This window comes from Watersipora subatra, chromosome 11 (assembly GCF_963576615.1).
Source record: "Watersipora subatra chromosome 11, tzWatSuba1.1, whole genome shotgun sequence".
NCBI classification, from domain to species: Eukaryota; Metazoa; Bryozoa; class Gymnolaemata; order Cheilostomatida; family Watersiporidae; genus Watersipora; species Watersipora subatra.
Window position 1 is genome coordinate 9,803,832 of NC_088718.1, and position 17,201 is coordinate 9,821,032.

The 17,201-nt window shown below is 34.8% G+C and overlaps 1 protein-coding gene across 1 annotated transcript; it reads right to left on the reverse strand.

The window, feature by feature from the left end:
- Positions 1-557: 557 nt before the first annotated feature.
- Positions 558-14,528, reverse strand: LOC137407804 (uncharacterized). The gene is made up of 5 exons (XM_068094185.1): positions 14,141-14,528; positions 7,097-7,361; positions 4,232-5,281; positions 3,585-3,785; positions 558-2,688 (listed from the first exon to the last, which is right to left on the reverse strand). Exons 1-5 carry the CDS (start codon positions 14,526-14,528, stop codon positions 591-593), a joined length of 4,002 nt encoding a protein of 1,333 aa, XP_067950286.1. The 3' UTR covers positions 558-590.
- Positions 14,529-17,201: the final 2,673 nt, after the last annotated feature.

Sequence of the window (17,201 nt, forward strand, 5' to 3'; positions counted from 1 at the left end):
TTTTTTTTGTATTCTTTACTCCGAAATTGGCAATATTTAGCTACTTTTAAAATAATTTCACATAGCTTGGAAATTTTATCAATTTTCAATCTTAAAACGTCAAGCAAACACTTGCATAACCTTCTAGCCAACAGTTAGTGAGAAGCCGAGACCTTCCTAAAAAATGAGTTCTAAAGAAACACTACATAAGTTAGCAGAGAGTCATTCATAATGTTCCATATTAGCATTGGCACAAATAGCTTTTTGCAGCAACTGTCATAGAATTCGCAGAAAAAAAGCTAATAATTTTAAAACGGAGGTTTCTCTGTCTATCTCTATATCAGCAAAAGTAGTGAGCACAGGCTATTAAATATGTCTCAGTAGAAACCAGAACAGGTGCCTGGTTGATCAACATTGTCAGAATTAAAGTTAGTTGCAACACCAGGAAATGTTGCAATAATCATTAAAGGTTAGTTTTTCCATTGAAAATAAAATATAATTTCAATTCCAGATTCAGATCGACTATTCAACAATTACAATGCTACCTAATTCTTTAAAAAGTTTAATATTTGCTGTTGATAATTTGAAACCAAATAGAAATGTAGTTGATACTATTTTTCATGGTCTCTGAGCGCCAATGATTCCGAAGCTAGTCTAACACTGCGACTTTCACTGTCAGGAGTGCGACTTGATGTTGAAAGATTAGTTTTCAATGAATTCATCGTATTTTTAAATTTGTCAATATTCTTTGAGGTTAGGAACTGCATGAAGACAAGAATGACACCTTGAAGGGTTAAAAATATGTTCAAGATTATGTAAATGACAGAAATGTTGACTTTAGGAACTGAATTAAATAACAATAGAATCCAATGGAAACCAAAAACTGTCTGCAGCTTTATTACAGCGATGACCTTTTTCTGCACTTTCTTTTTATCATTAGCTGTGATATTATTTCCTGATCTAACTACCATTATGATAGCAGCAATACAGAGTACTGTGTTTAACAAAATGTAGAGGTATATCGGACCTGTGAACAAGAGAAGACGAGTCCAGCCACTGGATATAAGGCAGATATTATCTGTAAACACAGGATAAAAGGCTTCGACTCTTTCCCAGTGTAAAATGTATGCTAGGATTACAAACACTAGTGGAGTCAGCCAAGCATAAGCAGCATAACTAATATAAGTTTTCACCCCTGAATCACTCGCTCTCCTCAGTGTACTTATACCTCTTACCATCCAAATACCAATAGCATTTGTCCAGACTTGAACACTGATTAACAAATACTGATTTAGTGTAGCAATAACTCTACAACCAACAGAGGAACCTGTGTATACAAGACAGTAACAAACGAGAGCTGCAGCGAGAGTGAGGAGAGAGCTAATCACAAAGTTTCCTGTTACAGACCTTCTAGCTTTGCCAAAATAATGCACAGCATAGACTATAATAGCTACTATTGAGAGTGCTGAAAATACATAGTTATATGCGTACAATGTAAATTCAGCCTCTACATAATCAGTACAGACTCGTAGCTCTGACCCCCTCAAAAGGAAGTCAGCATATGTGATTCGGTGATGAAAATCGTACAAACTACTTTTATGGCATACTAACCAATTTGGTTGAGAATCATTGACGAGAGAATATTCAGAACAAGTAGAAAGAGGTTTGTCAGTAAAAGTTGAAAAAACTTGTTCAAATCCATCGACAGCAATTTTATGCATTTTTACAGCAAAGTCAAATTTAGCAGGAAAGTAAGAAATAGCAACAGCGTTTAGCAATGATATCTTCGTTTGTCGTGGCTCGCTTGAAAGGCTTGAGCTTAATCCCCCAAAAGAATACGAAGACAAGCAAGATGAGCTAGAAGAAGGACTATTGCACCTAGTCAAGGATTTCGGTGCGCAGTGAATGCTCGGGTACTCTACTGTTGGATTATATTTAAAAGCATAGTCTGTTACGCCAACACAGCTCGATGAATTATCTGTGCATGTCAGGCATTGACTCAATGCTAAAGTTTCTGGCAACGGTGCATAAGTGAAATTATCTCCACAACTTTTAACTGCATAAGAAGACAGCTCAAATGTTTCTATATTATAGTCACTGTTTAAACAGTTAGTATTGCTGTAATAAGGTAGTCGGAGACAGTCACCAGTTTCTAAGTTTAAAATAGACTGACAGTTACATTGTTTAAGTTGTGAACTAATAGTGGTGCATGTGTCCCAACCCGTTGTATAGTCACTGTAAAGTAAAGCTGAGTCTGAGTCTAGTCTGCAAGATCTCTCATTCAAGTCTATTTTATATACAAGGAGAAACTTAGCTACCTCTGACTCATATTGCATGTACAAGTCACGGTCGCCGCTGAAGATCTCAAAGCTATGTTTAGCATGGCAGCCCAACCAGGCCATACCGTGGCAACTAGCGCAGTAACTGTTTCTATATTTAGACTCTTGTCTATAAGAGGCAATTGCAACATTTCCAAGAGTTTTATAGAGGTATGTTTTATATGTCACTGGAAAGTAATAGCCTTGAGTTATTATCTGCTTCAAAAACCCTCCTTGAAACACGAAAGAAGCCGGAGAATTCTCACACTTATCAGAAATCACCCAGTCTTTTGTATGTGGAGGACAAGTGGATATATATTCCTCAGCATCATAGTTACATCTACGAACCGTAGGTACACCTTTTGGTGGCAGATACTGTTTCACACTGCACCTACATCAAACGTTAAAAATATAGAACTATTAATTTAAACATCATTAAAAAACTTTGACAGGAAATATACTCTAGAACCTCTATTTGAGCACCCCCTTTATTTGAACGCCACCTCTAAAAGAATATCACTATTAAGAAACATAAAAAGTATGGCGTTAGCCTATAATTGAATGTCAACTGTAATAGATCTTCATTTTGACACTCGTCATGTTTGATCTTTATATACCTAAGATGAAAATAAATAATCAGAAAACTTTTCAAAAATAGATACCAATTTTGACTTGATTTTATCAATGGCAATGTTTGCCATCATTGCTGCTATGGTAGTTAATAATAAGGCTTTTCATTGTTGTTGTTGTGGTAGATGCTAGTGCTTTAGTGTAGCTTTACCTGAAAGTTTGATTGTCAGAATCATCAGAACTAGATCGTAATCTCTTTCTAGTTGCTCTTGTTGCTGAGGAAGGAGTTTTCTATCTTTGTTTATTTTTAATCTTTCAGTAAAAAGAAATTTAATCAATTTGTGTAATTAAAAGGATATGTTCTGAGCGCAGCTATTTTTCACTTCTCGGTCAGTTAGAAGTCTCATTGCTATATTGGCGATATCCCACAAACCAATACTCTAACAACTTTTTAAACTACAAAATGATATTAAAAACATATTATGCACATATTATGGACTAGTATTCTACAATTTATGTAAAGCACAAGTGCAAAATTAACAGAGTAAAACTACACAGTCAAGTGTACTCGGGAGCACTATCAGATGGGAAACAACGCCCCGAACTATCCCCGACACATGCTTCAAACTGTTAAACAGCACAGCTATAGTTCAAGTTGAAATTGCATCCGGAGTACTAACTTAAACATTGATAGTTAAAATCTAGACCTCTTCTCACCTGTATGATTCCAAGGCTTGTTGTAAAATATCCAGTGTTGCATCATCCCTAAAGGCATCAGCAAAGCTCATATCTGATACAGATGACATTCCAAAAATGTAAGAACAATTGTCATTAGCCACTGAATAGCAACCGACATCGATCCTCCAGAACTGGATGTTTCCAACTTTGTGACATTGCGCGCAGTACCAATTAGCGTATCTGTAACACCAAACGTAAAGCGATGTTGGAAATTAAAAAAGACAATGAAATTATTTTGTTGTCAAGTTGAGTCTGACATAGTGAGATCAGCAAAATAAACAAGTTTGAAGCAAAAGACTTTGTCATTGCTGTCATTAGTACTACTTATTCACAACTAATATTAATTCTAGAAAGATAAGAAATGACCATAAAGATAAACAAGAGTTTTTCTTGAAACGCTTTCTTATTTTACTTTCTTTTCACTTTTTATTATTTAATATTATTTTAAATGAACATTAGTGGTAGTAAGAAAAGATTTTTACAGTTTCCTAAATTTGTAAGAACTCCACAGAGTCTAGAGCTCACATAGCTTGCATGTTAGTTTCATAGAATCAGATTCCCAGATAAGATTGTTACATTAATTTTTTTTTTATTTCAACATCATATAGAATCTTATAGAGTCTCACCTAATTCCTGTGTTAGGATCTGTAACAGGAATCATCTGATGACTCAATGTGTTTCTAGAAGGAGGTTCTTCACATTGTCTTCTAGTTTCATTATCTTCATATCCACCAGGACATCGATTTACTTCCATTATTCCCAATGGTATGTCACTAGGATTATATTTTCCCATCAACTCTGAAACATCTTCCTTACAGTGAAATGTGTTGTCTGGTAACTTTGTTTCCGCTGTAGCCTGATATGGTGAATCTTCACAGCAATCATTGTAGTAGATACATTGTTCATCACAGAAACAGTTGAGTTCATGAGTTTGTAGTAGTCCTAGTTCAACAGCCTTACACTGACTTTGATAAGCACAGATGGAATGTGAGTGCCAAGGTAAGTTATTATTCTCTAGTACTGTTTCATTACCAATTACAAAGGTGGTTAAGTTGATACATTTCAGTGAGTGAGGATCTAATATAGATTTTTCTCCGCATCCTGGTGTTGAGCATTCGGAGGTTTTTGCCGTTAAGAGTCGATCACAGACTTTATGAAAAGCAGAAAAACAAGATGCAGAACGGAGGTTCCAAACAGGATCCGAAAAATTATTTTGGGAATTTTCAGCAAGCGGTCGCAACAGTTTCTCACAGAAATTCTGCTCTTCTTGCACAAAAAACGAACATTTGAGATCGATATTATCAACAAAACTTGTGAATCGGAAAATTGAAAAATTAAAATTACTGTTCCATAAAGTTGGCCGCATTATTGCAAAAATTTCCATGTGATTTTTCTCTTCAGTATAAGCTCCCAGCCTTTTAGCTTTCCATGTTAACTGAACAGCTTCGGTGTTGTTGGCAAGGTCTGGCTGGTTATACGAATAAAAGCTTTCTTTGTTACACAGGGCACAAAATTGGTTCCTATACACTAAGCCTGTCGATGGGATGCTGATGTAGTTTGCAGGTCCCTCTTCGCAAAGCTTCACCAATTCAATTTCGGTACCTACTGGGCATGTTCTTTCAGACTCCCAGCAAAGGTCAGGCGCTTCGGGTGGCAAGAATACAACATCGCATGAACTAAAAATAGAAAAACTGTTTATTGCCATTTTAAGCCCTGCTTCAAAAAGTTGCACAAAGTGAAGGTTAACAACAAAACCTTTCAACTTAAGCAGTTTTATGGGTATGTTTGATCTCTTCTTCAGATGACCCTGTAAGTCACTTTAACAGCTGAATTAAGTGTTAAATTACGAGCAAATGATGCTAATATTTTTGCTTGAAAAATGTTAATTTTGGTTTTAAGCTGGTAATTTTTGTTTCTAAATGTGTTATAAATATGGTGTGATTATATCTTTTTGTTCTTGAATATATATTTTAGCATATAATAGATTATTATTATACAAGTTATAAATTTGCAGATTTCTAGCATATTAGTTGATAGCATCAACTAATATGAACTCGGCTCACAATGGGTCGACGCTCGTAACTCCTCTTCTAGTGCACATAAAAAGCCAGTTTTGGCTACAAACTCTAACAAACATGTAAGTGAGCGCAATGAGCTTTTATGCAACTTTGTTAAATATATTTAGTTACAAAATGAATATACGCCTTCAACTTTAAAATGAGATAAAATTGAAAGCTCCCACAAATTGCAAAGCAGGCTATAAGATCATCGGAGGTTAATTGCAAGCAATGGATATCAACTGCGAGAGACACGCATCAGCTTCCCCATGTATATTCATTTAGAGATCCAGCACAAGTTAGAAGTAAGTAAGCAAAATTCTTTTATTTAAAGGCTTAATGTCGCTTTGCCCAAAGGATAATACAAAATATAAGTGGCATTCATTTTGCCCATAAACAGATTAAATTTTTCTTCTAAGGTTCTTACGAGGTTTTTCAAAAGTAAAAATCTACCTTTATTTTAACACCACCTCTAATAAAGCACCACTGTAAAGGAAGGGTTAAAAAATAGACCGCCATGACATTCAAATAAAGGTTTTACGGTAATAGTAGTAAATATTTTTTATTTATCCAATTTAATTCATATTAGTTCCACTATGTTAAGGCCTCTATAAAAAGGCTAAAACTTGTGATGGGGATATTTCTTAAAGCGATCAAAAAATAATAATTAATGACTTCCTTTTGTTTTCAAACCTGATCAACTAGTAGACCGGTATCAAAAGGCTCTACTAATAAATGACCCAAGCATGTCCCAAAGGTAAAAATCATTAATATTTATGTGTAATTAAGCTACTGTTTCCAATACTCAGTGTGTTGCCTCATGTAAGAAAACTGAGCATGTTTTTACTCCCGGCTTTGATACACTATGTTTCCATGACAAATTTAAAACGCAAGTTTATATCATCTGCAAGATGGAAGTGACAAAAGCCCACAAGGCAAGAGAGTTTTATTACTCATAAAGTTTTATCAATTTTTTTACGAGCGGAGGATGAAAACTGCACTTGCTAATGATGTGCAAGCAAGTGTCACACACACAAAATAGGAGCAGTGCACGGATATGAACTCTGGTACAGTTGCGTATGTTTTTCAATAAAGCACCTGCGTTAATCTACAACATTTAAATGTCCAATGAAACCCTTACTGCACGGTAACTCAAGGAGCAGACAATTCCAAATCTGCATCAACCGCACAATGAAAACATACTTTACCGTCTTCAGATTTTATGCTTATGTCAAAACCATTCCAATTTTTTTTATTTAGTTGAAAAAATTTTGAGTTTAAAAAAAGTTTTTTATATTTTTTAAAACGATACTTTCTAAAAATTGTTACTCAAGTGTGGAAATTATTTTTAGAATGCTTATAAATTTGAAAGGTTTTTAGAAGACGTTTCTATAAACATCCAAGTGAACTGTGTTCTCACGCCTGTTTAGTTACCTCCCAATGAAATCAACCAATTTCTGATGGTTAGGACTGTCTTCCAAGTATTTCTCAATAGAATCCTTGGGACACTCTATTTTAGCCGGCCACCATTCTACTCTAGAGACCAGGGAACCTCCATCATCTAAATTGCCATGGAAGGTTTGAGCTTGTAAGTCCAACTCATCATATGGATCAACACCATTACATATTGCGCAGTAGATGTTCTTATATACCAGATGGTTTACTTTTCCTCGGACTGGCCATCTTTTTATGGAGATATCTGGAACAATAAAAGCTTTCATTAAAATTATGGAAACTTGATCGTTGATGCGATTAAAAAGAATCTGCACAAAATTTTAGTAGGTTTTTTTTAAGTTTCAGTGTTTTTCTATCATTTGAAACTTTTATTGATGTTTGATGTTATCTGACAGCCAGGATGTTTCAAGACTAAAATCAACAAAGGTTGATCACGGTTAAAACACTCAAACAAAAACGACGTCTCCACAAATTATGTTCTGACAGTCACCCCAAACATAAAAAAACAATTGCTAATGAGAAGAAAATAGTTTTATTTCTGATGAAATCTACTAAAGGTTTGTGCAAGCTCATTTTAACAAAGTCAAATGAGGGAGCTGGCACTTCCGTAAGGGACCATAACTCTAACACAATAATCAAAGAGTTCTTCATAAGGTTCGAACAACTAAACAGGTACAGTAGCTAGCTTTCCTAGCTTAGCAAAAAGCTTGCGGCCTTCTAAAGAGATCATATGAATATGAGTTTTTCAGATCTTTCAGCTGTTTTGTCACAATTATGTAGACTTTAGTCCTTCGTTTTGGTTGTTATTTTTCTCTATGGTAAAATCTTTATTATAAAAGAACTGTGTCCATGCATCTGTCTCATGCTACAGTTGATGGCTGAAATTAAACACTATTTCACACGGGCTTCGAACTTATGACATTTACCTTAGAGGCCCACAATGCTAACACCTGTAACAATCGACCACCCGCCAACATTTCAGAATGCTTGTGCACATAGTTATTACACCTGATGATCTTTCAAAGCACGCTAATATGTCAGGGTACTAGTGTATATAAAATTAAAAAAACAACTCACCATCAAATGAACATAAAAGAAAACAGTTCAAGATTTTTAAAATGACTTGCAAAGTAATACAATATCGTATTATTACCATAGTAACAGAGATTATTAATAAATAACATTCATAGATGGTTTCATTTTTGCACATCAAATAATTGAGTCATTTTATGCTAACCACTTTGGTTAAAATTAATTTAACTCATTGCCTTGCTACAATGAATGCCCTTTCAACCCATTAGCTAGCTGAGCCAATAAATGGGACAATACTACATTTGAAATGAGCTTCACGCATGACAGAGAGCCATCTCTACTGTCGCAATTACACAGTGCTGGCTGACCCACAATAGCCTGTGCTCCATCAATGTAGCATAGCAGCATTACTTTTTATATTTCTTTTGCTGACTACAAATCTAGTCTATAACTGGTTACAAGAACAAAAAGTTGCCAAAAGCCCATTGATTTAACACCTTTTCAATTACAGAACAATCATGCATTTATTTTGCCCATATTCTTTAGGTTTCCTAATAGGTTTTTCTTCACATAGACAGAGTGTTGTATCAACTTGTCATTTTAGATTAGAGCGCAACGGACAGGTGACTTGCTTGACATGATCCAGAGCAGAAATAGCGAATCCCATTGCTTGATGGAAAAATATTCTAAAGACAGATAAAATATCTGAAGACCTCTTTAAACTTCAGCTGCGAGACATAGATGCCATAGACATAGATGCATAGCACACTTTAATGTATTTAGCAAGGCATAAAATAGAAAAATGTACATATTCATGTAGTATTTTACTACTAACTGCCTAAGAATGCCAAACAATAAGCACATGCATCGAGCTAGAAAAATTGACTTGATCCTTGATTAGAAATTAAGAAACTGTTCGTCTCTCAAAGATTTGTCATATCTGTAGAAAACTTATGTTTGTAGTTCACTTGCTGAAGCATACTGGAAGGATATTTATCAAGGTTGCTGGTGAATGCTGATGTCAATGCTTTCTCTGAAGGCTAAAATGTCTACTGACCTTGACCTAGAGTATCTGCACATTTTGATGTTAATTGGCGCCACTTGATCCTCATTGGTTGCCTAATTGGCGACATCGATGTTTTCAAAAGAAATCTGGAAAGCTATGGAAACAATAATTCTATTGTAGCCATTACCAAATAAAAACTTTATTAAAAATATGATTTTCAAAATGCTTGCTAGAAATGCACAGTTTAAAATGCTACCGTCATAATACTAAATGTCAACGAAGAAAGATCCAAATTTTAAGGTTAACAGAAACCTTTGGTAGCCTAGTGTTGATTGGGAATCAGTTTCCTCAAAATTATTATTTTCTTCCAAGTTGTTTCAGTCCTGAGGCTACAGTAAGTCTGCAACCTGTCCACTGGCTTGCGCAATAAAGTACTTAATCTATCAGAGCATAATTAAATCAAAATGGTTGGGGAAATTTCGACACAGTCAAACTATAATGATTAACATATTGTCGCTAGTATGTTATACTGCAGAGTCATAACTCAGTCTAGGTAAGATTTAACATTCAAAACCTTCAAAACATTTGAGGGTTTGGCATACTTTTAGCTACGCATAAAATTTCTGCAGTTGATGCAAACATTGGTGCCAGCAGCTAGTATATATATATATATATATATATAATGGTTGAGACTTCACTGATATAGTGCTCAAAGTTGTCCACCGAGCCTGTATAAGTACAAAGATGGAAAAAGTTTTTTAGCAACAGTTTATTACTTAAAGTTTCATGATGCAAAATGATGTTAAGTTTACACCAATCGTCAGATAAAATATTGCATGACACAAACACAAAACCAAGAATACACTAAGAACACCAAAATGAAGAGTTACCTGTATAAGTACAAAGATGGAAAAAGTTTTTAGCAACAGTTTATGACTAAAAGTTTCATACTGCATGCAGTAATCATCAGACGCTAATGTGAAGTGCTGGTGTATAATACTTGGTCAAATCAAGTATAAAAGCCTAACTATTAAATTGGTTAATTGGTGAGCTTAGCCTTAGATAAGTAAAATTTGGTGAATTTGGTAATGAATCAGAGAAGTCATATAGTAACATCCTGTAGACACCAAATTTTACTTATCTAAGGCTAAGCTCACCAATTAACCAATTTAATAGTTAGGCTTTTATACTTGATTTGACCAAGTATTATACACCAGCACTTCACATTAGCATCTGATGATTACTGCATGCAGTATGAAACTTTTAGTCATAAACTGTTGCTAAAAGACTTTTTCCATCTTTGTACTTATACAGGTAACTCTTCATTTTGGTGTTCTTAGTGTATTCTTGGTTTTGTGTTTGTGTCATGCAATTTTTTATCTGACGATTGGTGTAAACTTAACATCATTTTGCATCATGAAACTTTAAGTAATAAACTGTTGCTAAAAACTTTTTCCATCTTTGTACTTATATATATATATATATATATGTATATATATATATATATATATATATATACTATATATATATATACTATATATATATACTATATATATATATACTATATATATACTATATATATATATATATATATATATATATATATATATATATACTATATATATATATATATATATATATACTATATATATATATATATATACTATATATATATATATATATATATACTATATATCTGTTTCAAACAGATCTTGGCCTGCTCTAATCAAGTGATCATTTCACAAAGGTGGTTCTTACTGGTGGATGGCAATCACCTTTGACAATGAGATTTGTGGGCTCGTTCCTAATGATTAATGAATAATATTTACATAATATATATTTACATGTCATATAAACATATATGATATATAATATAAATTGTATATAACAATTTATACATACATTATATCTCTAGTAAGCTATAATCCATAAGCTAATACCACAAAAACTGCAGACTAAAACAATAAAGCTAAGCCTTCTTCCAGAGAGCCGAAATAAACAGGATCTGTTGTAATGAATGTCAGTGGGTAACTTGAGAAAGTAGAGTGTGTAAACATAAAGATCTTGTTGCATAAATATCTTTCTGCTAAATTACTACCCAACGCAAGAGGATAAAATGCATGCAACAGACAGATCGTAACTTCCTTACGAGTTTGCGCTAGATGAATCGGGCCTACACTAAACAGTGATGACACCTGCCTGCACTAGACAGTGATGACACCTGCCTGCACTAGACAGTAATGACACCTGCCTGCACTAGACCGTGATGACACTGGCCTGCATTGGTTTGTAATGACGCCTGCCTTTCAGTGCCACAAGCAACAACTCGTACAAATTATTATAAGCAAGCCTTGACTGTTTGCTAATGCGAGGTACCCACTGTAATTTATTTTACTCTACTGTTGCAATACGCTGATAAGTTTGCTGCTAAACTGGTCTCGAGACAGATGGTGAAACTGAAGCAAACTGTTTATATAGAAAATTTGTAATTTTGAGTCAATATCATGAAACAAGAAGAACACGGAAATTTAATAAACTGTTTTACGGTCCATTTTTGTATGGCCTGTTTCATTACTGTTTTTCTATAGCTTGCGCTTCATCAAGCCTTTTTGTTTGTCTTTAATTAGCTAGCTTAGTTTGACTTAACTAGCTTAGCATTAATTAAAGCTTAGCTTGCAGCCTTTTTGAAGTTGAAGAACAAAATATTTTTATTTAATTAGATGAAAGGAATAAACTTGAAGGTTTAAAATGATGTAAAGATTTATGCACTTGGAGCTAAGCTGAGATGAGAAGATATATTAATTACCAAGAAGCGCTAGGGTCGCCACTATTTTTCACACTACTAAATATCAATACGCATCTGTAGCTACTAAAAAATTACAAAAGGTAGACTACGATCAACCATTTTGGAATAATATGAATCTTAAGCACTTTCCGTAAACAAGGGCTGATTTTTAAAGTTTGCATCAGTCTATAGCCTCAGGAATATTTTTAGAGTTCTGTGCTCTGAAAGAACTGGCAACAAATGTAAAATTTAAGTTTTACCTGTACCATACATCATGCCTTTTTGGCTTGTAAAATTCCTCACTTTTCTCTCACATAATTGACAGCGTTCAGCAGAAGCCTTAAAGTTTGAGAAAAACTGAAAGCAAATTGAGTTGAGCACGGGAATGTTGCTATTACTTCTTATATCTGATAAGCACTTTCTATATAGTCATGGTGTGCTTAAATAGCCCACTGTTAGCGTATATATTACTTTATTGTCAATAATTATATGTATATATTATATTTATAAATATCTACATAAAGCAAATTGGACCAAGTATGAGAAGGTTGCCGTTATTTATTGTACTTCATAAATGAGGCAAAATTTTTGATTTTTGGATAACTGGTCACAATATACCGTTGTATGTCGGTGTTAATCACACAAAACTTTAGTGATCGTCTGTAATAACAATTTTAACACTATCACAAATTCATCCATGTTCACATCAAGGAATAGTCCACGGTGTATCGTTCTCATTGCACAATGTGATAGCAGAGATGATGAAATATGTATTAGTCCCATGGCCATCAGGAAAGCAAATATAGATCAATCCTCGATGGCCAGTCATCATCACGGAAGTGGTGCACATTGTACAGGCTGCTGGAATGCTTGCCAAACTATTGGCAAAGTTTGACAGCTTCAATCTTTCTTGATGTATCGGCGTTGCCTGGGCGTAGAGAGAATTTCTGAGTAGAGACTATTTCGCTACCTGCACGAAACTTGAACTAGATTTTTTAAAGATATTTTGAAACGGTTGGCCTATTTTGCTACTTTCGCCCATAGATGTATTTGCAATAGCACTTTAATTATTGTGGAAGTACATGAAGCTGCCAGATTGTTTCCTTTGGAACTAAGAATATAATTTCAGTTTTTTCACAAGTTTAAAAAACAATGGTATACATAATATATTTAGTAGAAAATGTGTTTTTATCGTGAATATTGCTTCTACTGCCAGTCATGCCGGACCCAAAATATGACAGCCCATGAACTTTATGACAGAAAATGGTTAGATTAAAATGGACCTTACCACAATCTTTCAAATTTAAGCTCTGCATGCTAATCTTGAAAATAAACAGTTGACATGTAGAAGTTACTAGCTAGTACATGAGAAGGGAAGCTGGCTTTAGATATTTGATTCAGTGTCTATTTATGACAGTAACTCTTTTCACGAATCATTTCATATGCTTTCTATAGTAATTTGAGAGGAGTTACATGTATGAACTACTCAAGCATGTTCTATAGCTGATCACTCCCTCACTTGTCTATTAGTAAAGCTGGGGTCACTACTAGCCTCAGTCAGCTACTGCATAAAAATGGTAGTTTAAGAATTTGGTAATTAGGTAATTTAAGATGCTCCTGCATGTGACGCTTTCTGATGTATGTGCATTAGCTTTATGTCAACATATTTGCAGACATGTTCTTTTATTGAAAAGTTTCAAAGCCAAAAAAAGTTTAAAGGTACCAGTCAGTGCTGAAAAACATTTTCTTTTTGAAGAGAGTTATGCAAACTTATGTCCTGACACTTTCTCATTTAAAATTTTTAGAGAAAAATCAGATCATTCCAAACGGTTCCAATTGAGTGTTATTATAAGTTGCAAAATATTTACTGTAAAAAGAGCTGTGATCATACGCCTGTCCAAAGCCATGGTTGACATGAATGTTGGGAAAAATAGCTTCACACAGAATTTGAACTCCGACATTTGGCTTTCCAGCAAGGCACACTGTCAGCTGCACTATTTGATCACTTTGTTACCTTTCAGAATAGTCGAACAGATACTTTTCACACCTGAGGATACATCACGACGTACCGTACTGTCATGGTACTAGTATCTGTATACCAAAGACATCCACCTGTGATTTTTAGCATTAATAACTTTGCAAACCTAAGTATGTTTTAACTTGATTTTAAATGCGAGTTTAAACCAAGTCTTAAGTTTACCTGATAATGCGCCAAAATATCCTTCACAAAGATCTCTCAGCTCATTATTCTCTGTAACCGGAGGACATCTGTCTACTATATAATATCCATCATGACAAGAAAAAGTGTTTGGAGCCAGTTGCTCTAGAGGTCGAGATGGGGTCATGGCACAGCAGTCACTGTAGTACTTACATCTATCAAAGCCGTTTACATTATACTGAAAACAAGTTCCATTTACTAAAGGTGTCTTCACAACTTCTGATGATTCTGTTAGTAGTCCGAGATATACTTCCGTAGGTACTTCATTCCATTGTAGGAAATAGTCAAGAATTTGATCTTGCGAGCCAACTGTTTGCAAAAAAATTAGCGCTAAAAATGTTGACAAACAAGCAGCCTGTTTCTTTGACATGTTGTTGTATTTCTGCCGTTGCTAGTGTGTAATAAGCTTGCTACCACAACTGCATCTGCCTATGAAATAGTCTAATTTAGCCAGCTGATCGTCAGTGTAAAAAGTTTATTGAAATCGGCTATCCCTGCCCTTGTAGAGTTAGCTTATGGTCTCTATTCATTCAAGCGTGAATTTTTTGCAGTAAACTCAAAGCATCTAAATCTACAGTCCAACAGTATACATCAAAGTATTTCAGCTAATTGAATGTATGGAGAAGTAACAAAACTAATCAACACAAGACTCCCCTGCATCTCTGGCCTGTGGTTGTCTATAATAATTTTTATTGTGATAGCTGAAAAATATGACAGGCACAATTTGCATTTGGATCAAAATAAAAAAAAAAGTTTTTTGAATTTATCTCTACAAGAAACTGGTCAGACTTGAAAAAATCGAAACGAAAAAGTCGCAACTCATTAAATATTTTTCTGAGTGATAAAGGACTAAAGTTAATTGCATTTGTTAATATGGTAAACTAAACTGCCATGACTACCATCTATAGAACATTTGTGGAAGGTATCAGAAGTTTCAGGTTTGTTTAAAAAGGTCTTTTAACACTTTGAACTCATGGACCCAGTTAATTTGGGGAATTGTTTTCCCAAGCATGAGTAAACTCGGCAGCGTAGTTTTACTTTGTGGTCTACTGTACTTTCGGTCTATGTAGAACTACGAAAATTCAGTTTCTTGATGCAGGATGTGTTTGCAGCGTAGTTCTAAAATTTTAAATCAATTAGTTCATGAAACATTGCCAAAATACCAGAGGGCATTTTTACACATTGATTACACTTTTTGGGAACAGAGGATCAAGAATAGAGAAAGCTAGATAGCTACTTCTCAGCAACAAGAATTGTAAACAAAAACTATTTGCATTTTTGTTTATAATAAATATATTAAAGGATTTGCTGTGACCCCTTTGCTGCTCCACTCATAATCAACTATTTTGTTCAAGTATAAAATATATATTTGCATCAAGTATATATAATACAGTTAACAGTTTGCACATACATATAACTGCATTAGGTGAGGTTTTTGTGCTCTGTCTGGCTTTTGCCTGAGTAGCTCTTTTTATACTTTAGACTCTGCCCTTCTTTTTTAAAGTCGGGCTGGTCTCCTCAATGCCGAGCTTGAGAGTAGGTTAGTCTCTTGGGCGTGGCTTAATAGCTGGCTGGTCACTCCTTTATCTTCTGGCAGCCAGCTGGTTGTATTCCTGACGGGCTCACTTTTCATTTTCAGAGTCGGTCAAGCCGAATCTCTCGACACGGCTGGGCCATTCCAGGCCATCCTCCAGCCGGCTACCTGGTGTGGTGGCGAACTGGTCAGTCATGTTGGTGATGCTTAGCTTGGGGCTTGGTCGCTTTTATTCATCCCACTCTACATACACTATCAGAAACACTATACTGCAACCATTACGTTTCTTCAGTATTCTATAAACCATCACTTCTTTGCAAGAGGAGAGAAAAAACTATTTACAGTATTTGATTTTTACCTTTTTGAGTTCTGCAAGCTTAGAGTTGCAATGTGGTACTCAGTTTAAAAATTACCCCATTCTAAGTTTTTGTTACAGTAGACAGAAAGTTATGAATATGATCTAAGATCAAGGGACTTGATTGTATACACATGATTAGATGTTAGTGTTGTAAGTGTTAATTCACATTCAGATATTTGGCATCTCTATCATTTCTAATACTAAGATCTGTGCATCTCTAGTTCCAATTAAACTGCTTTGCGACATTTGCTATCCAATTACTTTTTGAAGATGTCATAGCTAGCTGCTAATCAGGTCAAGTATACTTGACCAGGTCAAGTATACGTGACTTGGCTGAGCTATAGCTCAGTCAGCAACATTGTTGAGCAAATAAAAGTGATACTTATTTTTTGTCCTGCTGCTTATGAATGTTAAGCAAATAGCTGGAAGGTGACAGGTAGAGGGCCTACTCTGTGTATTATAGGGTCACTCACACCATATTTTAAAATGTTTTATCAAAAACTCTTAATATTTTTCATCATTTGAGATTTTGGTTGTTGTTTAGGGTGATCTGACTGCCGAGATATTTCAAGAACAAAATTGAGAAAGTTGATGACAGTTCAAATGCTCAGGTTCAAACTAAAGTGTGATTATAATGTCTATAATTATTCTTCGGCAAAGAAACTGACAGAATGGAAATATTGTGATTGGTTTGCAGTTGGATACCTGAACACTGTAGAGAACTTGTAGCCTTAGTACTGCACCTGCTACTTTTTTGAAACCTAAATGAGTTCAGGCTGTATCTTGAGAGTCACCAATCAGCCAACATAGTTTTGTTCCTTCAACAAAACCTTCACAGATTGCTTAAAAATTACTTGCATGTGGTGATCGTAATTATGGAGCTACTTAAAATAAACATGTTGTTTGTTATTAACTCATAGTTTAAGTGTTTATTATACTAATTATCGAAATATGCACATCATACAAAAGTCAAGCCTGCTTCTCATATACGCGCAAAGCACCAGCGACAGCACAGCAAGCTATTAACGGTGAAATGTGAACCTGCACGCAGGGTTCCACCAAGTATTGTCGGTAGTTGCCAGCGGCAATGCAAGAATTTAGAGATGTTCAAATTTTGCAAGGATCCGCAGACTAAATTTTCCTGAAATTCA

Coding starts and splice junctions, on each gene's coding strand:
- LOC137407804 (XM_068094185.1), bottom strand. CDS start 14,528: ATGTCAAAGAAACAGGCTGCTTGTTTGTCAACATTTTTAGCGCTAATT. Junction 7,362..14,140: donor ATATTTTGGCGCATTATCAG/GTAAACTTAAGA, acceptor TTATTGTTCCAG/ATATCTCCATAAAAAGATGG. Junction 5,282..7,096: donor TTGGTTGATTTCATTGGGAG/GTAACTAAACAG, acceptor TTCTATTTTTAG/TTCATGCGATGTTGTATTCT.